Below are 21,624 nucleotides of genomic sequence, written 5' to 3' on the forward strand. Positions count from 1 at the left end.
TTGAATTGCTTTAAAATGATTGATTTTTTTTTAGTGTCTCAATATCTTTTTATGACTGTTCTGCTGAGCTAAAGCATAGGCAATGGATCCACCAGTAGCAATTTGGAACATTTTCAGAATGAATCTAGTTGGAGAAAAGAAACCCTTTCTTTCTCTGAGCAGTTTGTGGGCTTCCTCATTGCCTAAATAGGTTGTCTAATGTAACACTGAACTTTACTATGTCTTAATCTTGCATTTTGCAAACCTTATTGACAGAGAGAATAATCAGTGTGTGCAATTCAGTGCCCTTGGAGATGCTCCCAGCAACCTCAGAGTAACCCGAGAGATGCTTTTCTTTTTTCCCCCTAAAGGAGCTATATATCACTTAATGCAGATAACTATAGGCTTGGAGCCCTCTGGGGATCTGCAAGAATTCTGTAATGTGTGGGCATACCTGTCCCGCTGCTCAGAGCCAGAACGGGATTCCAGGGCACAGGAGGCACTTGATGCTCCCGTGCATCTTTATCCTGTTAATCTCACAAACATTATCTGTTTTCTTGCTTGGTCAGCTTAGTTTTTAATGTATTTTAGCTTCACAACACCTCTACGAGTTAGTGTGTTACTTCTTCTTAGCGGTAGGGAATGGAAGCACGAAGAGGGAGCCCATGAGGGTGAGAAGGGAGCTGCAGAACCCTGAAGGCAGGTCCCTGTGTAGTGTGTGCAGCACAGTGTAAGAAGGCAGCTTGCTGATTAGCCAGGGTGCATAGCCCTCCAGAAGCCATTAGGAAGTACTGTACAGGGTGTGTGTAAAACCACACCTCAGGGTGTGTGAGTGGGAGGGGAGGAGCAGTCCCAGCTTTGAAGTCTCATCCAGAAAGCAGGTTACCCAGGTTTAGGATCCTCCTTTGCCTACGGGGATCCAAACCCACTTCTACCACCTCCTTCTGGTGCTTCTTAATCTCTGTGCTATGGGGCTACTCTTGGGTGGCAGTGATCTCCTCCCTTCCCACCCTTCCTGCTGAAGCTGTGCCCACACAAGGTCCTCACAAAAGCATCCTGACCTTTCCCTTTCTTCTGTATCTTCAGTAAACACCAAAAGCAGTCTTGTGAACCCATTTCTTGTTGTAGGCTGAGGATATGTAAAGGGGGTATTGACTCAAGCTATCCTGAGCAAGGATGGTTGAGTTACCAACTTGTGGCTAAGGGTACAGCATCCCAGAATGTACATGGATTTTAGGAAAAAATACTGCTTATTAGCAGCATAATATTGGAGGGGCTTTTCTAGAACCAAATGGAACTTTTGAGGTCTCTAATTAATAAACATTTTTTGGGAATCATCCATACAAAGCCTTTTGACTCTTGCCATATTTATGCATATGTGGATGTGGCTTTGATTAATCTGTGCTCCTCGTTTTTCCAGTGAAACTGTACAATCTAGGGCTAATTAATGCCAGTTTGATGGGGAAAAAATGACATCTAGGACATTGTTGTTCTGATCATAAAGTCAGTATATGTCTTAATGCATAATACTTTGGATGGAACAGCAGAAGAAAATTGAGGCCAATACAATTTGCGAAGCAGTAACATTTCACTCTACATTTATACGTAGATACAGATTTTCTGTCTGATATTATTCATTTGTTAAGCTTTTCATCTGAAGATGTGATGTACACAGACTGTGATTTATTTGAACTTGCCAATGTCCTGACAAATTTCAGATTGCAGCTTTTTAAGGAATAGAAGGAAATGCAGTTTGGACGTCTAATCTTAGTGATAGCTCAGCTAAATTCTATTTTGTTCATATCGAAATAATTAATTATCCAAAAGATGTTTAACTAGGGAGAAGACTTCCTTCACTATCATCCAATTAAAACCAGAAGATAGAAGTTAATTACAGAATATTCTGATTTATATTTTCAAGAGCTATATATTTTTCATACAAGTTGCATCAGATTCAATACTGGGCCTCTAAAGATGTATCCCAGACTTTTCCCTTGGGTTATAGAGATGCAGAGTAGTACAATGAGTTGCTTAAGAAAAAGAGATGTCAGACATTGAGCTTTTCTAGCAGTTACTTCTCTCCATCCTCTTAAGAACTACTGTATGAAACTCACTGGTATTTTGCATAGTCCTATGAGCACAGCCTATATTCATGACCAGAACTTATAGATGCAAATGTTCAAGATGAAAATGCGTTTTGATTGCAAGATCAAAGAGCGTCTGGTCTAGAGCAAATTACATAGCTTCTATGCGAGTTTACTGTTGTATGCACCTCCGCTAATGGTTAAAGACTAATTCCTTACTTATTGGCAGGGAATTTGTCGACAAGACAATAGGCAACACGTGGTTTTTATAGAAAACAGTGGAGAGGCTTCTCTTTCTGCAGAAGCTGAGATTTTTTTATACTCTCAAGTAGGGAAAAGGGATTTAAATGGTTTTTTTGTTGCTGTTGTTTGTTTTTTTAGTGAATTGCTAAATAACATCAAGGCTAAGATGTTCTGAAAGATCCTAACCCACACAATGAGCTTGCATATCCACCTATTTTTTTCCAACTCTTCTTTTCATTGGTTGTGAAATTTTATGCCTCAAAGATAACAATTCAAGCTGTTAGGTGAAGCAAGGAAGCCAGCTGCAGCCTCCAGGATATATCCAGCCACTGGCCACTTTTAGTTATGCAATGGAATGTCTGATTTTAAGCCACTGTGCCAAAACTGAACTAGGTGAGAAGTGCAGACTGGTTTTGTGTATTATGGTGCTTGACTTTGGGTAGTGTTTAAGACTTTTTTTTTTTTTGTGGAGAATCTTTGAGTTAAGTACCCCCACTGTATTATGGTAAACACTGCTTATCATAGGAAAGAAAGTATTGTGGTTTTTCAGTATTTGAGTTAGAAAAAGAAAAAGAGAGAAAAAAATGCTTCTTTTGGCTAATGTCATCATCTGAACATCTGGAATCATCAGAAGATTCAAAAGGACTCCTAAGCTTTGATTTTTCTCAAGGTAGCATGTGTGAGAAATGCTCACCAAGACTCAATACATCGTTTTTTGTGGTTTCCTGTGGATTTCTTCCTAGCCCTTGTAGGAACTGAATTGAGACTAAGTTGCAGACAGCACTACTTAGATCAGTTCAGTGTCTGGTAAATCCTGCAGTTCTGCAGTTCTGTTCTGGGTTGATTAGCAAGAGAGTGGAACCGAAAAGCATCAGGATGAATAATTAACGTGCATTCGTAAATGTGAAATCTTCTAGGGAGTGTCCCGATTCAGAAGAGCAAATATTCGTCCGATTTGTTGCTTATGGGTCTTGCTGTGTTGCACTGTGCTATTCAAAAGCCTTGAATTTCACAAGATTGCTGATGTTTCACTGGAGGGAGCTCAGCCCTCATAATCCCTGCCCATTCCTGGAGCTGCCCACTGGCCTCCTTCCCCATACTACTGGGCCCACGGGGCTGCTGGAACCCATTGTGCTTTGAGTAGGAGGTGCATGGAAGGGGCCTAGGACCTGGAAGGGCAGGGGGGAAAGGAGGAAAACAATATAATCAGTGCAGTCTGAGAACAAAGGTGAATGCAGTTGTGTAGAGAAGATGCAGCAGACATTTTTTCGCTGTTGGCATGGGCACTGGATGATTGGATTGAGTTATTAAGAATAGATTCTATCTTACAGTAATTCTCACGACTGCTAAAACACAACTAAACTGCCTGCAATACAGTGAGAGATATATATAGATTTTGTTGGCCTAATAAGAGCCCTTGCCAAGACATTGTGTTTGTAAAAAAAGAATGATGTGTTAAACTTATATCTAGAACTGTAAGTCACACCATCTGTTGATGGAAAATATAAGTATTGCTTTAATTACCTGGAATGACTTAAAAACATGTTAGCTGAAGAGAAAATATTCTCCTAGGAGATGTCTTCATACATTAATTTTCCTTAATGGGTGACTGTTACATGCTATTTTTGATTTCTGCCTTTAAAAACACTTTCTCTGGAAATTTTACACTGAGCCATCTTACTCTATTAAAATCCAGCAGATTTCAAACCTGCTCTAAAGTGAAATATATTATAAACTGCTTCAGGAAATTTGATGGAAATTAAATGGAAACATTTGCTCTCTACTGAGAAGTGAAATGAATTTTAGAGAAATATGCTGTAATACCCAACTCATCATCTTGCTTTCTCTGCCGAAAGAGTCATGAAAACTGTTCTTCAACATGTAGTATTTATAGTTTTACTGGACTAGGTAGTGCAAGCTTATTAAAAGAGATATGCTTTATGGATGTGATATGAATGTTTGATGTATGTTGGTTCTAGTGAGGTGAGAACATCTTACAGAGCAATAGGTTAAGCAGTTCAGCTGCATCGTTCTGCATAGCTGAGCAAAAGGCCATAAAGCCACATACAGGAGCAGAACACAGGTCTGTCTGGCTATTCTGTGCTTCATTTTGTTTTTTGTACTGAAAGAAGATGAGGAAAAGGATAACTGTCATGATAAGATGCTCATGGTGAAATGGCTGGCCTATTCAACTGCTCTGTGCTAGAAGGAGACGAGGCAGAGTTCTTGCGCAAGCTGTGCTGGGTATTGGCTAGCAGCAGATGTTAGAAAAAAAGTTAGAAAAGCCAGGACTGTTTTCAAGCACTGGAACAATTAGCTGATGAGTTGCCTTGTAAGGAAGGAATATCTTGAAGAATATGCTGTTGCTGCAGATCCAGTTCTGTAGCGTTTCTTTATGTTCTTTCCCTTGACTGCAGTCTCTCAGTTCCATAGGAAGAGTAATAGTTGCCACAGCTACTGGCTACTTCTGCTTTGCCACAGATCTTGTTGCTACTCACACCTCTTCCTTCCCTCACTGCTTTCTTCAGAGTAAGAGGTCTTCTGCTTGCTACCCAGGAAAAAAGTTTTTTTCTCTTCTCAAACTCTTGTTCTCCTCTCAGCCAAAGGGTATGAAACGGTCTGGATCTGGGCACGTCTGCAGTACAGTTTCGCCTTGAGTTAATTGTTTGCTGTTCAGGAAGGCTAGTCTGGACAGTCCCTGAATGCTTGGTTTCAGGCTATAAATGCTTGCAGTTCATGATGATGTATGAATTTTCTGTGTGTACTAATTTGACTAGATTTTCATATAGCAATATAAGGCTATATGGTCTTGCCTTTTTTACTTTTCCGGCAAAATTTTGGTTGCTTTTTTTTCTTTTTGTTTGAAACACTGACTTGACTAAGAGGGATTTTTGTTTATAGCAATCAGCTTAGGCTAGAAGTCCAGCCAACTGTAATGACTGAAAAAAATGAAAGCTTATATCAATGTCCTGCTATACACAAATGTAAATGGATTTCCTTCCTATCTACTTACAGACTTGAAATTAATATTGAGACTTCATGTAAACAGTTGTTTTCATGTGACTTTTGCTCTGCGCCCGTTGTGAAACTGACAATGTAATGCTACTTAGGAATTTGTGTGTCTCTCTCTTCTCCCTTAAATGAAGTGTAAGAAAGTCAGAATGAGTATGATGATAGAGGAAGGAAGGCCATACTACATGATGTGGTAATACAGTCAGATTACCGTTCAAGTTTGCTCACTACATGGCTGAGGCTTTTCTTGCAGATATGAATATTAAATCCCTTGAAGTTGATGGAGTTTTGGGTTCCACTTTCTGGGCTCAGTAAATCATTATTCGCTTACTTACCTGGCATATAAAGTATGAGCCCTGGGGTCTATGGGCAGTCTCACCTGTTCCAGATGAACAAATGTGTTTGTGTTGCTGCAGCAGTTCTGGTACCAGTGCTGGAAGAGTCCATGACGCTGTTAACAGTGAGCAAAACTCTTGCAGTCCTCAGTGCACTGCCTTTTTTTCCTGACCAAAGGCATTGATAGGTTCTCAGAGCTTTTATGCACAGAACTTGTGTTTGGGCATTCACATGCAGTGGTTTCTTCCATCTGCCTTTATCTCATTGTCAGCATCCTGATGGAACTAAGCTCATGCCTCTCATAGTGACAGCTTGTGACTTGGATTTCCTTCTGTGAAAGAAAAGTGGATGTGAAAGTAATACTTAGTAAGGGATCAGAAGCCCGGGTTGGTTTTTTTTGTTTGTTTGTTTTTTATTTTCCCCTCCTGCAAGTTTTACATGAGTTGAACGTTGTTTAAGTCAAGTAGTTGGATTTGTGGAAACCTAGGCTTTCACGGCAAATTTTTGATTCTCTTTCTCAGTGAGGCTGATCAGATCTGGCACTGAGCTTTGTGTGCTCACCAAGTAGAGTACTGCAACATTACAAATGTGTGCATTAAAAATAACATTTTGGGGGGACAGTGCTGTCTCAATTCACTTTATAGCTATATGTGAGTATGATGCTGGAAACCTGGGATTGGGAAAGATTCTGAATATTTGTTTGTGCTCACTCCATACATTAATAAGAACAGTACCTAATCCTTTAGGACTGTAAGAAAGCCACCAGTGACAGTTCTAGACAGGGTTAGTTGTATAAAACTGCAGAAACTCACAATGCAAAAATTTTCTCCTAGTGTAGAACAATACAGTTCTCTCATCATCGGCATACAACTCCAGGTATCAAAGGCATAGCATTTGAATTACACAGCAGGGCTACAGTTTTCAAAAAGTCTAAGTCATTACTGGCCATTTTGGCATGTGATTTTCCAAAGCAGCAACTGTTTTGGAAGATAGGCCTCACTGGAGACCACCTATACTTTAACCTGTACCTCTTCTGGAAGTGAGATTAGGGATCCCAAACTGAGAGCCAGCTTTGGTGCCTTACCCACGCCCTCTCTCCCCTAAGCAAATCTTGCAAAGGAAGGTTCTGCATGCATACTCAGGGGTGGAGAAGATTTGATTTGAAGTCAATGGCTGTCAGTCCTGCCAGACAGGTCGGCTTTTGCTAATCCTTTTTCAGAAATGGGGCCAAGCTTAGGCATGATACTCAAAATGGTGCCGTGTTTGCTTAGCATCAAGAAAGACGTTTGAACACAGTCAGTTGGGGACTACTGTTCCTTTTTTTTTTTCTTTTTTGAAATGAGTAATTGCTTCAGAGTGGGGGGTACAAAGGATAATGCTATTTGCTGAAAAGAAAATTGGGTGAGGGTGTGCCCAAGTAACAAATGAGCAACAGACTTCTCAAACAATACTGGAAAGTATCTCCTTGTATGCTTGAATTTGTTTGCGGATAGACTCCAGATCAGAACGCATGACACTCACAGATGTCATGGAAATTGTAACATACCTACCTTAGGCTGGAATATTAACCCTTATTACTCATAGCGAATCTTACAGTAGACTGTTCAGCTGCATTTCATACACAATAGGATTTGTTTATTTTTTTAAAAAGAGTCCAAAATGAAATCTGCAAAATAACAGTTTTGGCCCTTGTTAGTGTACTAAATGTTCTTAATTTTTGAATGTTAAATGTTGGAATATTAAGCTTCTACACTTGCACTTGTTAAGGCTCGATTTTCCGGTGAGCATAATAGATTATTTAATTAAAAGTTATTTAAACTGAGGACTGATTACATGCTGCTTACAAACATTCCACTCTGAAATTAACTTAGTTTTTCTCCATAGTCATTTTGAATTTGTGCTTGTCCCTCACTGACATACTTTTTCATCTACTGATGTCTAAATAATATTCATACTTTAAATACAGGATCAAGAACAAAAGTCAACCCTAGTCATCTTGTATGTAATTGAGTAGTATGTGGGCATGAGTTCTGAATTTCTGCAAACACTATATTAATGGGAATAATTTGTTGGGATGGACATATTTTTTGAAGTTTATGTTAATATACAAGCATTTTTTTGTTGGTTTTTTTTTTTCTAGAGAAGTCTTGATTACTTGACAACTTTAAAACAAAAGTTCTAAATAATGAATTGAGGTTGGTGTTTCTATTCTTGTCTAAGCTCCTATTTCGTTTATTAATACTTGAATGAAAGTGAAAAAATCTCAGGCGAACTACGTCTTATGTATCATGGTTACTTTCCCACACAGAAGCTTTTGGTAAGGAACTAGACTCTTTGGAACTTAGAGCACTAATCACTGTGGCTACCTAGACAACTGAACTAGCTATAATGTTCACTTGTGTTATGTAATAAGTATGCCTTCAGTCTAGACAGATCAAAAGATATAGGATAAAAGGTTTGGAGTTATTCTTTTTGTACCTGGTATGAGGCACAACCTTAGGACTGAATGTTTGTGTAACAAAGCAATGTTGTGACAATACAGATCTCCATGGCAGCATCCTTCAGTAACTTAAAAATACCAGTTTGTTGTTTTTGAGTAAAGCTAGAAACCTCAGAAATTAGCTCAGTATAAATATCTAGACTATCAATAATCTGAAGAAAATAATTATGAGGTCCCATAGCTGTTGATGCTGATTCTGATACTCCTCTGCAACTGAAATTGCTATGTAGGGGTAATGGAAAGGGAGAAGCTTTCATGTTGCCAGCCACAACTCAGACAGAACAGCAATAGTTGAAAAGCTCATCAGAGAAGAAGTCAAGCAGGCTTCCGAGCGCTACCTGCTCACTGCATGAATCACACTGCCATAGCAGCTTTGTGAAGTGCTTTGTTTTCACTGGATTGGTAAACTGAAGCACAGCAGACTTATCTGTACTTTCCCAACTGGCTCAGTTGTCTCTTACAAATGTTTCTCATCACATGAAAATGAATTCATCTGTACAGTACATTTCAGTACAGTGCAGTGATTTGGCTGTTTTGGTGAAGAGTGGTAATATCCCAACACTCTGATATTCTGATAGTTACCTCAAATGTTAGAACAAATTTCTGTTTCCATCAGGCTACTGGAAGTATGTAGATGTCACCAGAAATAATAGCAAAGTTTGGATCTTCGTGGTCAAAAACTCAGAGAACTCAGAATAACAGAATGGCTGGAATGCACCTTGAAAACTGTCCAGTTCCAATTTCTCTACTATAGGCAGGGTTGCCACCCACTAGGTTGGGCTGTCCAGGGCCCCATCCAACCTTGTTTTGAGCATCTATAGGGATGGGGTATCCACTGCTTATCTGGGCAACAAGTATCAGTGCCTTACCACTTCCTGAGTAAAAAAAAAAATTCCTCTTAATATCTCATCTACGTTTCCTCTCCCTTAGCTTAAAATCCTTTCCCATTTGTCAGACTGTGTAAAAAGGTGGTCTCCCTCCAGCTTGTAATCTGCCTTTGTAGCCTGCCAATGCTTAGTGTGGTCTCCCTAGAGCCTTCTCTTCTCCAGGCTGAACAAGGGCATTCTGCATAAACGAGGTGGTTCAGCTCTCTGATTGTCTTCATGGTGTCCTCTGGGCCCATTCCAACAGCTCTATGTCTTTCTTGTGCTGGGAGCACAGGCATAGATGCAATACTCCAGCTGGGACTTTACAAAGTTAAAGCAGAAGACAGTCATCTCTCTTGCCCTGCTGGCCATCTCTCTTTTGCTGCAGCTCAGGATATTGTCGGCCTTCTTGCCTGTGAACTCACAGTGTTGGTTTGCATCAGGCTTTCCATCCTTCTCTTACTTCACTCAGGTGCAAAGCAATGTGTAACAAATAGAAAACATTTCTATATCTCCACATAGTAATGGAGAAATTTCTTTCCATAGAAAGGCAGGTGCTAGAGCTAATGCCCTAAGTTAAACATGAGCATCCTTTTTTATTAAAGAAGTTCCAAAACTTGTAGGTTTAAGTACGTATTGCCAGTGATGTTGAATGGATAATAAACTCATTCACGGATATAATTTTCTCATATGTGTGGCTCTCCTTGTTGCAAAAAGAATATATCAAGGGGATGAGAATTAAATACATTTGTCGAAACAGCAGCTATTTGTGGTATTGATCTTCAAGCAAGCCAAAACTTTTCCTCAAACCATAAATTCTCTGCATATAAAACAGTAGGCCTGAGACTGTTGTGAAACACGGTTATGAAACATGGTTGTCTAGTGAAATGCTTCCCTGGTGCACTTTGACCTCCTGTATTTCTTCAGTAGCTTGAATAAGTCTCCACATGCTAGCTGCTATACATCTCCTGTGGCAGTAAGGGGTGGAGATGTATTTATGCCTTGTTTTTTGTCTGTACCATAATACAGACTGGAAGCGTGGGTCTAGCAGCAAGGAAAACAGGCTGGCAATCAGGAGAGTTGTCTTTTGCTCTGTCTTTATTTATTTGTCATTCACTTAAGTCACTGCAGCTCCTTTGCTGTCTGTCTGCTCCATGATCCCTTCAAAGCAGGGACTGTCTTGTCCTGTGCATTTTAAATATAGTTAATGTAATATGATTCTGTCTTGCCTGGTCCTATTTCTATATAAATGCCAATGAGAATGATGTTGTTTAACTCTGGATGAAAACATTGCACAAATTAATCACTGGGTTAAGTAAGTACATCATCTTGTCTCTTCTCATAAAAAGATGACCAAATCTTGGGCCAAACAGTACAGCTTGTATAAGCTGTTTATCTATTTGTCTTTGATCTGTAGGGGGCGGGTGGGAAATCTGTCTTCTTGAGTTTGTGGGATTTCTTTATTTATAAGACTCATCTGAAGGAAACTTGGATGGAGTGACAGGGACTAAGCATATATGAGGTGAAAGCATGTGGCAGGTGACTTCTGGACTGGCAGGTATCCTTCACTCTTAGTATTTGAAAAGGTAGAACCCAATCACTAATACGAAAGCAATTGTCCGTTTTTTCTACTTTTTCCTTCTCGCTAGAGGACAAGAAAAACTTGTGGAGGAAGAACTTGTGGAGGAGAGGGCAGTGAGAGAATTGAAATATATGCTCTGTAAAGGCACACTATTCCTTTAGGCATCCTAGAGGTATAGGAGTTGGTGATTATGGAAGTGACTGTGAAGGTGAAATGCAGAAGGGAGTGCGTGTATAGGTCCAATTAATATTGTCAAAACATGGTAATTGTTTTCATTAACTAGAGTAAGTGAACTCCGTGTGAATCATTTCAGTGACACATGACAAAAGACTTTAAACAAGTGAAATTTAAATCTGTCTCACTTGGTTTGTTTTACACAAACTGGTTTGCAAAACAAATGTAGAAATGCCATTGCATATGCTTGGCAAGCTGGTTTGTGTAAGCTGGAGCAGTAAGTCTTAATTTGCTTTTTTGTTAAATCTATATATTAAATATAGTTAATACTCTGACTTTGTGTCACTGTTTTGGGAAAAACATGTAGGTAAGCACTTAAAGTGACATGACAGCAGCACCCAGATAATAAAATAGCAACTAAGGCTTAATGTTCTAGGAAAAGAGTGCACTGGGGAAAAGCCACAGTGATATAAACATATCGTCTAGGGAAATGCTCTTTCTTCCAGATTTAAGTATGAGTTGGAAGGGAAAGGAAAAAATCAGCGTGAATGATACTTTTTCCTCAAGTACTCAGCCTGCTATCCTAGTGGAAATGCTGCACTTGTTGGGTTTTGTAGGTGTTGAGAGAACCTCAGAAAAATCACAAGGTTTCCCATATACCTGACTACAGTGTCAATAAACCATGAAGATGTTGGGCATCAGTCTCAGCCTTTCTGAGTCTGTTGTTTGTTGGATGGATGTGGTGAGATGGTTTGAAGAGCAGGTATATGTTGTATATGTAGAACTCTTCAGTTTTATCCCTTTGCTACAATGTAGAAGTTAATTACTGCTGCCTGCTACATTCCCATTGTCCAGATTTCTTGCTGGTTTTTGTCCTTTCTTTGCTTATTCCATTCAGCTTCTTTCTCTCTTGTTTCTCGTCCTTAGGCTCAGCTCCATCCTCTTGTGGCACTGTTTCATTTTCTTCTTGTCTCCTTCCATCTCCAGTACCTTTAGGCAGTACAGAGGCAGGAAGGTCTTTCACTCAGTACTGGAGAAGAAAGGAACAAGACAGGTGTTGCTTACTGCCCTCGGTGGTTTGTAAATCTCTCTGAGCCTAAATGCCATCTTCATACCCACGCCAATCCCTGATAGATAGAAAGCAGGGGATGTTGTTTTTAAAAATCCCGCTCTGAGGTCAGTAAATGTGTAGGAATGAATTCAAAGTGACTGGATGACCAAGTTATTATATTACACATTGGAACAAGAAGTAACGTTTTCAAAAGGTGAATCATGTCTCTGGATTTCCAAAGCTACTTTTTGTCTGTTAAGATACATCTATCAAGTAGAGCTTCAATGTGAGGGAGGAAAAAAAACACAGCAACTTATTAGCCTGCTCTGATTATTAAATGTGTAAACTAATAGCCTGATTACATGCAAAAAGTACGCTGTTTTAAGAGATTAAAAGAAGGGGATTACATTAAATTGAAGCAGGGATTAAATATTTTTCCTAAAGGCTTTTAACACATTTTCTAAAGACCTGCTTATGAGTATGATTTCACTGATGAAAAGTATTTCTTTTAGAGATAATAGACTAAATAACCAGGTAATTGAGACACGTTAAGTGTGGTGCTGGTAAGCCGATGATAGTATGTTACAGATATGTGAGAGCACCTTCTGTGAGTCAGAGGAAATTTTTTTTGTTGTGTTTTTGGTTGGGTTTTTTTTTTTTTTTTTCCTTCAGTAAATTCTATAAAATCCCAAGACTGAATTAGCAGAGTTGTATTCTGAGGTCACAGCGCAGTGGTTTCAGTGAGCTGTTAAGCAGGGAAGATTATTTAAAAGCATTTAGAACAAGGAAGAGCACACACTTGATTCAGCATTAGGGAAACTGAGATGAGAAATTTCTTTCTACATTTGCACTAAACAGTACCTAAAAGGCCACAAGTAGATGTGGCTTCCTTCAGCCAGCTGGTGTACAGTAGCATGGTACATACCTTCATGAAATGCTTGTGCTCCAAGACAGTTAATCTTGAAATAACTACTCAAGTTATTCTTAGGGCTTGGAACAGAAACTGTCTTCTTGCATCAGCTATCCACAGTTCCGTTACCCCAGAAATAGGGTCTGAGGAGATGTGCCCCTTCCTCACATGAGGACTGCTTGCTTCTCATATGAGGAAGGGGAGAAAACTTGGACAGTAGCTTGGAGATGCTTTTTCTTAAAAGAAAAAAAAAATCAGTAAGCAACAGTACAATGAAACAACTGGTGAGTGTATGTCCTTACACTGAAACTAGCGTTACATAAAGAATGATAAAAATATTGCTGAAAGTACACATACTGTACTAGATAATGAGTTTTTTCCAAGGTATAAAAAGAAACCTCATATTTCTTAGCAAGTAGGATCCTAATACTAACCTGTGGGGTTCCGCCAGTTGCAAGGATGCTGTTCGTGAAGTTCAGAGCAGATACTGATGAGCAGAGTTGGACTAATTGGCAGGAAGGAGGAAAAATACTATTGGAGTGGAATCTATTTTTTGGGTAGCACCAGTAGGTTCCTGGACTGCCATTGAAACAGAGTGGGGAGTTGTAATTTATTAAAACTTTCCAGAGAACAAAACTTTAAGTGTGGACAAACAGATGTGTAGGCAGTATATGATAAGCCTGGATAAATGAGATTTTAAGAGTATGTTGAATTGGCTTGGTAGAATTAGCACTGCATGTGAAGGAATTGGCAGCCTGCTTCTTGTAGTGTTCTTCAGCATGTGAGCGTGTGTGAGAATCCAGTTTTCATTAAAGGCTCTGCTCTGAGCCTTTTACACAAGTGATGTATTCAAATAAGCAAGTAGCATTGTAAAGAGAATATTATTTGACAATTTTGCTTGAAGATATTGGGCTGATTTGTATACGGAGCCCAATTTTACTTTGAGTTCATTAAAATTTTCCTTTCTGTTAAGCTTCCAAGCTCATTTAGCATTGTGAGTCTGTATAAAAGTAGTAACATCTGTGTTGTCTCCCTGCACTTTGCAGTGCTCATTTCTCTAGACTTTGTATGCCAGCTCAGGAGTAATAATATCAAGTGACTTCAAAGGACAGCTGCTCCCAACAATCTGCAATGGCTTATATTTCAACTCTGTAAGCAGCACAGCTCACCAGACCTGTTATTGTTATTTCATTTCATGGCTGGTGCTGGTCTTTTCATGTACTGAACTCCGGTCCTAGCTCATTGCAAACCAGCACAGAATTTACTGAAGGTGAAGATGAGGAGGGAAAGGGAGATGGGTGTGTACGTCTCTCTGTTTTTTTGAGTAAACCTTGGAGATATTTTTCACATAATCAAGCTTTATTATCCACTGCTTACTTATTTTTCTTCTCTCACAGCTACTTAATTTCTTCCCCCATTCTTTTGTATTTTGAATCTAAGTGTGCAGGTTCTTTGGAAAAGGATCTGTCACTGTAAGACAGCCAAGCTCTAATTTGGCTGGCTATGTACTACTTTCAGAATGAATGCTGGTAATTAATAGGTCATTCATTTTGCATTTCAGCGGTGTTCATTACAGTAAACATATCCCCATACACACACCTATATAAGGCACCAAATGATATCCCCACAAAGTGGTTATTCAGACTGACAGGTCTGTCACATGTGCTAAGGACTAGAAATACATTGAACTTGACATGCAGCCTTCATTCTGATAACATTGCTTGGTAGTGGTTTTTTGAAACAATGTCAGGACTAGAAGGTGGGTTACTTAGCTCATTTCAGATTTGATATAGGTGAATGTGATTGATGTCTGTGAAGCTTTGACTCCGGTCTTCATCTTCCACTGGAAGCCTTGTCTTCAGACTGAGCACAGGGCTATATGGGCAGTCAGAACTAAGCTTTAGCCAGCATGCAAACTAACCTAAGATAGTGCGTATTGGTGAAAGACTGAGTTCCACCTTACCAGCTGCCTCTAGTTTCTTATTTTTAACACCACACTGCAACACTGGCAGGAGCGTTTGTGTGATTGTACATTGAGCCCCATCAGAGATTTCACTGGAGTTAAAGCCAGTCAATTTTTTTATTTGGTTCACCATCCAGTCCCAAACTCTTGTATAGTCACAAAATAAAATGACATGTAGAGAAAGAAAAACGTGGCTAAGGGCAGCAGACAGGATTTGGGTAGCAGTGCTTGACTATACTTGCTTAAAGGATGCTTGAAACTTTACACCTGATACTGGTCTGATTATGTCTCTCAAACAAAACTTCCTTTGATTTCTGTAGGGTTGTCTGAGAAAGGCCGGGTGCCCTCTGTTCCTGCCTCTTGCTTGGGGAAGCAGATTGGATATTGAATAGTGCAGTGCTGACCTATACTAACTAGTTCATGATGCTCTTAGTTTTGGGGTTTTTTTTAACATTATTGTTCCATTCATAGTTATGTTTATTTTCTTGTCTGGTCTTAAGATGAGAGTAAGATTAGGCTGGTCTTAACTCTCCAGAAGATGGAGATCTGGAGAGTGAAACAAAAGTTAGAAACCAGGTATTGCTCTGAGATTTTACTGCTTCCTAAGCAGTGCTGGAAAGCAGATTTCTGTCATGGTGTTGATCAAGGTTGTTTTTTTGTTTTTTTGTTTTGTTTTTTTTTTACCTGCTGCTCTCACTTCCTTTCTCTCATAAATGGAAAGGAGATTAAAAAAAAAAAAGAAATCCTACTGTTCTACCTGTGATATGGAATAATCTTTCCTAACCCCTGGCTGTGTGCCAGGCTAAACCCTGCAGCCAAATTCCCAGTCAAAGCCAAGCATCCTGTGGCTTGTCTCTATTATCTAAGTGAAGATATACAAGTCCACAGAGGATGGGAAGGGAGAATTACCTGATCCAATGCAAACAGGGACTTCCTTTTCTATGCTAATGTTTTAACAGTAGTTAGAGAGAGAGGAATTTGTGATGATGTTTGATTTCAGTCTGTGTGCAGGAACAAAATCTGATGCCATTGCACTTGTGTTTGTAACTCTGTTTAAGAATCAAGTACACCCAATTTCAGTGTACAGTATAGAAGCATGTGCAGAGATGTGACTGTAGGAAGGCCCTGTAGCCCTTACCCAAATGTACAGGCGGCAGTGCCTGCTGCAGTGTTCTCAGCCCTGCCCTCATGGGACAGGGACCAGCAGATTGGCAGCACCATGAACTGTCTGGGATGCTGAGAGCCAGAGCAGGCACTGCAAGGTGTCCTACCAGCGTGTCCCTTAGTTTAGGATGTTTCTGTCCTGCTTAAGGCTTTTGGTGGTTGAGCATACGTAGGCAGACTTGGCTGTGCAGTTTTGGACTTCCTGGCTCCCGTCGCCTTGCACTTTACAAAATACCTGGCACGTGTATCAATAGCACAATGACAGATGGCCTGTTGCAGCTTATTTCTTTAATATGCTTCTTTTTATTGCTTGGTGTGGCTAATGGGAGAACTTGCGTAAAGCAATTGCAAGTTTACTGCTTACATCAGTCACTGCAGAAGCCATCAACAGATGCTTGCATCACCCACGCGTTGCACCTGCACTGGTTAAAATAATGCGGTGTGGCACCATAATTCCCCACCCCCTGAGTTATTCTTCAGCTCTACTCCCATGTATTTATAATCGCAGAGCAAGGTAAAGTATACAATACACAAATGCCAACACTTCCCAATGCTAGTACGCTACACCAGCAGTGACCAGACACAAGGAATGCATGCTCTGCTTCTACCTTGAGGAGCCCTACAGGCACTGGGTGAGCGCATCATGCTGTCATGAGGCATCCTGGAGCAGTCTGACTTGGTTCATTTTTCTTCTCACTTCACAGAAGGATGAATGAATCCAAGAGACAACAGTAAACAAAATCCTAGACCTGGTATCTTTTAATCACATTAAACTGGGAAAACGTATTTAGTCTTAGTAAGAATTTTATTCAGTCTAAAAATAGGTTTTAAAATATATTCCCAAGATTGAGTAAAACTTGAAAATTATATCATCAGTGTTCAAAGTAAGCTACAGCTTGTTATGACTGAAACCCATTCAGTGGAATATCATTTATCCAGACTTACACCAGATAGGGAGTCTTACAGCATCACCAGATCCTCCAGCAGCATTTCTGAGCACTTCCACGCTGCTTAACTGTGGTGCGTTCTGCTGCCCAGCAGAATCCTACCTGTGAGAACACTGCTCCAGAGCAGGACCTGGGCTTGGGTTGAGGAAGCCGTGAGGTTTTTTGAGGCTGATTTCTCCTTTTTTATGCTTTCCTTTCAGTATTTGAAAACTTTCATAAATAGCCTTAAATAAGTATCTCAGAAGTTTTAAGAAGTTCACGCTGTCGCTCAGGTCTGACTAAACGTTCTCTGGTCTCTCATGGCTTGAACTGTCTCTGTAATTATTCCAAAATGAAGAAATCCTGACACCTCTTACTGTAAGAGCAGCCCATGTATTTTTGGTAAGAGCTAAGCTGCAGAGAAAGATTTGGCAGTGAAGTGAAATGCATGTTACAGCTGATGCTACATTTATTTTTCTATTGGAATAACTGAAAAGATTAAGCTGTAGTGCGGCTAGGGCTTGAGTCATGCTTTTATCATTGTAATCTCTCGGCCTGATACAAATGGTGTTATTAAAAATGGTCGCTCAAGCTGATTCTGTATGTTGTTTAAGTCCAGCCAAGCTCTGCCAGGCAGCAGCTGTAGCCTAGAACAAAACTGTGGTTGAAGGCGCTGTGTATGCAGGGCTCTGCTAATTATTTTCAATTAGTGTCACGTGAACATTGATACTAATAGATGTCCTAGTATGTCTTGAAAATAAAGCACTCCTATCTACGCATAAGGAAAAGCACTATGCAGAACTGGTTAATACAGCGTATTAATCTGTATTTTGCTTTAGCTTGCCCTTTCTCAAGAAGTGATTGATCACCCCTTTACGTAGCCAAAAGGAACTGCAAACCCTAGGCGTTAGGAGAGCCCAGCGTCAGCTTCAAATAGTGTGGGCGCCTCTTTTCCTCGCTAATTCTTAAGCGATCAGCAGCTTTCGTGCCAGGGCCTTTTTGTCCGCAGCTGGGCGGGGGATGCTGGCACCCGGCAGCCCGAGCTCTCCACCGTTCGCTGCCTTTGCAGCGCTAGGAAACCGCGCACGGGCTGCGGGTTGCCCCGCGGTGCGGCCCCCGGGTCTTAGCTGTAGCCTGTGCTACGGTGCGGGGCGGCGGGAGCCGCGGCAGTAGAAGGCCCGGCACGAAAACCTTGAGAGCGCGGCAGGCGGCGGGATTTAAGGAGCGAGCAAACCTAGACGTGAGCTAAACGCTGGCGCGCCGCGGGTTTCTTCTGCTGGGCCGGGAACGAAACGCAGCGCGTCCGCTCGCTGCCTGCGGGGTGTCGCTTCCGACACGACCGTGCTTTGGAGCCGCGGCTCCAACCTCCGCGCAGTCGCGGCCCCCCGCCCGGCCCGCGGCCGTACCCCGGCCGTACCCCGGCCGCTGCGGGCAGCGAGCGCAGCGCCGCGGGCGCTACACGAGGGACTCGCAGACGGGCACCGAGTCCGAGTCCTGGCTGTGCATGGAGCTCAGTCCCGTGTCTGAGTCCTCGTCGTTGTCGGCGCGATCCTTGCGCAGCCCCGGATCCGGCCAACCTCCCCCCGCCGCCCCGCGCGGCTCCGCCGCCGCCTCCGCCACGTCCAGGGTGCCCAGCGTCTCCAGCAGCCGCTGCAGCTCCCGCTCTCGGGCCTCCCAAGCCCGCTGCGTGCAGTCCAGGTCGCTTTTGACGGCCTCTAGGTCCGTGCTGAGCTTGAGACCGATGTAGAGGCTGGTGCTCAGTTGCGTCTTGACCCGCTCGTGCTCCAGCTGCAGCTCGCCCTCGCCTCCGCCGCTCAGCTCGGTGGTGTGGCAGTCCGTCTCGGCCAGGCCGGGACCCGCCGCCAGCTCCAGCTCGTCCCGCCGCCGCTTCATCCAGCGCTCGTTGAGCTCCTCCTGGATCTCGGCGGCCAGGTGCTCCAGCAGCTCCTCCTGCCGCGCTCGCTGCTCCTGCAGCTGCAGCACCTCCTCGCACTTCCTGGCGTAGTCGTCCTCGGGGCGGCCGGCGCCGGGCTGCGCGTCCCGACCCGGCTCCTCGCCGCAGGCGCCCACCAGGTAGGTGTCCTGCACGTAGTTGACGCCGTGCCTCTTCATGCGGTCCAGGTGGATCTTGGCCTCGTAGCGGTCGATCTCGCGGTCCAGCTCTCGCAGCCGCTGGATCTGCTGCCGGATGGTGTGGTCCTGCGAGAGCACCAGGTGCACCAGCGTCTCCATCCTCTCGGCAGACGAGACCTCCCGGGCCAGCGGCTGCTGCCGCTTCTTGTTGATCTTGGCGAGCTTGCGGAAAGCTTTTCGCACCACCCGCCGCTGCCGCTCCTGCGTGAGCGCCCGGCTGGCGCGGGCCGCCCCCAAGCCGTGGCCGGGCCGCTCCCTGCTCAGCACCACCCGCGCCTCGGCGCTGCGCGGACCCGCGTTGGGCAGAGAGGCCTCGCTGCGCACCAGCACGAAGCGCACGTTCTCCTGTTCGTCGCCCCACGCCACCCACAGCCGCAGGATCTTCGTCTTGTTGGGCAGGATGCGCTCGAACCCGCGCCACTTCTCCACGATGCAGTAGGAGTGCGGCGGCCCCGACAGCATCCCGCCGCCGGGCTCGGGCAGCGCCGGCCGCTGCCGCCGGTGGTGGCTGTCCTCCAGCAGCACCCGCACCACGTCCGAGCAGGTGGTGCGCCTGGACAGTCCCGAGATCAGCTTCTCTTCCTGGCAGATCCACACCGAGATCTTCCGCTCCTCGGGCTCCATCGGGGGAGGCGGCCGGCCGGCAGGGTCCGCCGGCTCAGGGCTGGTCGGGCGGCCGCTCCGCGCGAGCGTTGGGCGGAGGCGCCGCGCCCGGCCGCAGCATGGCCGGGATGTCTGTCGGCCGCCTCCCCTCCCGTGCGCTCCGCCGGCCGCTCCACCCCTTCCTGCCCCGCGCCGTTCTCCGAGCCGCTCCGATCCGCCGAGTGGGGCGGCGCGGTGCGGAGCCCTCCCGCCGTCCGCGCTGTGCCGGGGCGCCGCCGCCGCCGGGTTTTCCTCTGTCACCACGTGGGCGCCCCCCGCGGCTCACGCCCCGGCGGGCAGCGCCGCCCCGGCACTCGCGTAGGGCTCCGCGGGCGCGGAGAGGGAAAGGTAGGGCGCCGTCGCCTTTTCTTCTTGCGCTCGGCACTGACTGTGCTGCGAACGAGCGGCGTCGAGGGATCTTCCAAACTGCCGAGGGACAGGAGCGAGTCCCGGAGCTTCAAAGCGAAAGCCAGAACTAGTGAGGAATTTCCAGTTTTAGTAAATCATCCGCCTGTAATTAGGAAATTCATGTTTGCAAAGCGCCTTGCAGATGAAATATGCAAAGGACGGGAACGTCTAAGTGTTATTAAAATACTAGCCGAGCCAGATTTTAATGGGAGCTTGCTGCTCGCTTTGATGGGAACAGGATCCGTCTCCGAGCGTGGATTAAAATGAGGAGATGTACAAAGTGCTCATAAAACACGGGGTTGTGGCACTGATTTCATGTGGCACTGATTTCATGTGGCGCTGCGTCACAGGGACTGGCAAAGCTGTGTTTTTCTGTGTGTACAGAAAGTGGTGTAATGGGCAAAGGGAGAAAACTCTCTAGAACCTGGAAGGTGATCTTTATCTGCTGGGGGATTTCTGAGCCAAAAAACCATTCCCCAGTCAATGGGATAGGACGGATTTCAGCAGTTTGCCTTACAGCTGAAGCACTGCAGTTTGAAAGTGTGCACTGGCAGCCCAGCAGCTGCCTTCCTCCTGTATATGGGCTTGAGCTGCTGTGCCAGCTTCACTCCTGTTTGCCTGGAAGTTGTGGTCCTAGGGAAGAGCCAGTGCTGTGTTCCAGCTGTGTAAGGCAGTTTGGTATGGTGATAGTTCTGCAGAGTGGGCACCTGCCCCGTAAGGAAGTGGGCTGAGGGTGACCGCTGGGTTCTGGCATGCCTGCAGCTGAAGACTGTGCAGATCGTGTGCTGGCTGCTGACGTCCTTTTCCTGCATTATTCCATGTTAAATAGTTCCCTGGCCACTGTTGCAATAGGGACATGTGAGATAGGGGTGTCGGCCCCAGGCTGTTTTGCTCCTTGATATCAGTCACCCGACAGTGAGTGTGAAAATCGCTGTCCCACGATGAAGTTTGCTGGTGCTGATTTCAGGGGCTCCAGTGTGTCGGAGGTGCTGGTTCCGTATGCTTTTGTTGTACAGAAGGAAATGTTTGCTGATGAAAGGCTATTCCTGAGGCGAACAGCCTTTTTGTCCTGTCGGTTGTGCCTGAAAGCGTCCTTGATTCCCGCTTGGCAGAGGGGATCATACTAACTTAAGGACAAACTCAAGAGCTCCTGCTGCCCCAAAATGAGACAGGGTTAAGCAGGAAGGGGGCCAAAAAAAAAAAAAAAAAGGGACTGCATGCCTCAGCTTTGCCTCTGAAAGGCTCAAGATTGAAAGAACTGCAGGAGAGTAGGAAAAGGAAAGCTTTGCTGCTCTCATCAGGCTGCCCTTCCTTGTTATCTGCTGCAGAGATAGATGCTTCAAGAGAAAGAGTTAACTAGGCAGTAAGAGACTATCTGACTTCTTTAGCAGAGATGCCTTGCCTTTCCCATATCATTTTGAGCTCTCTCATTGTACATGTATTTCCTATGGGAACGTCTGTACCTCCTTTGTTCTGGCAAAGGACAATACAGGAAGGGCAGGGTGCGATGCAAAGACACATCTTCTGCTCCCCACCGGTCAAGCTGCTCCAGCTTGTCTGACTGCCTGTATCTTTCTGGCACCCGAGCCTGTCTTTGTGCCATGAAATTGGAAGGTGATCGTTCCATCTTCTCCTGACCACAGCTCTGTGT

General features: G+C 44.0%; 1 protein-coding gene across 1 annotated transcript; it reads right to left on the reverse strand.

Annotated features, from left to right (window-relative positions):
* Nucleotides 1-18,132: 18,132 nt before the first annotated feature.
* RASSF10 (Ras association domain family member 10) lies at nucleotides 18,133-19,777 on the reverse strand. Its single transcript, XM_015863929.2, has one exon. The coding sequence runs from the start codon at nucleotides 19,545-19,547 to the stop codon at nucleotides 18,246-18,248; it is 1,302 nt and encodes a 433-aa protein (XP_015719415.1). The 5' UTR covers nucleotides 19,548-19,777; the 3' UTR covers nucleotides 18,133-18,245.
* Nucleotides 19,778-21,624: the final 1,847 nt, after the last annotated feature.

The sequence above is a fragment of the Coturnix japonica genome, chromosome 5 (assembly GCF_001577835.2).
Source record: "Coturnix japonica isolate 7356 chromosome 5, Coturnix japonica 2.1, whole genome shotgun sequence".
NCBI lineage: Eukaryota > Metazoa > Chordata > Aves > Galliformes > Phasianidae > Coturnix > Coturnix japonica.

Bases quoted from the DNA above. Each gene is read 5' to 3' on its own strand.
- RASSF10 (XM_015863929.2), bottom strand. From the start codon at position 19,547: ATGGAGCCCGAGGAGCGGAAGATCTCGGTGTGGATCTGCCAGGAAGAG.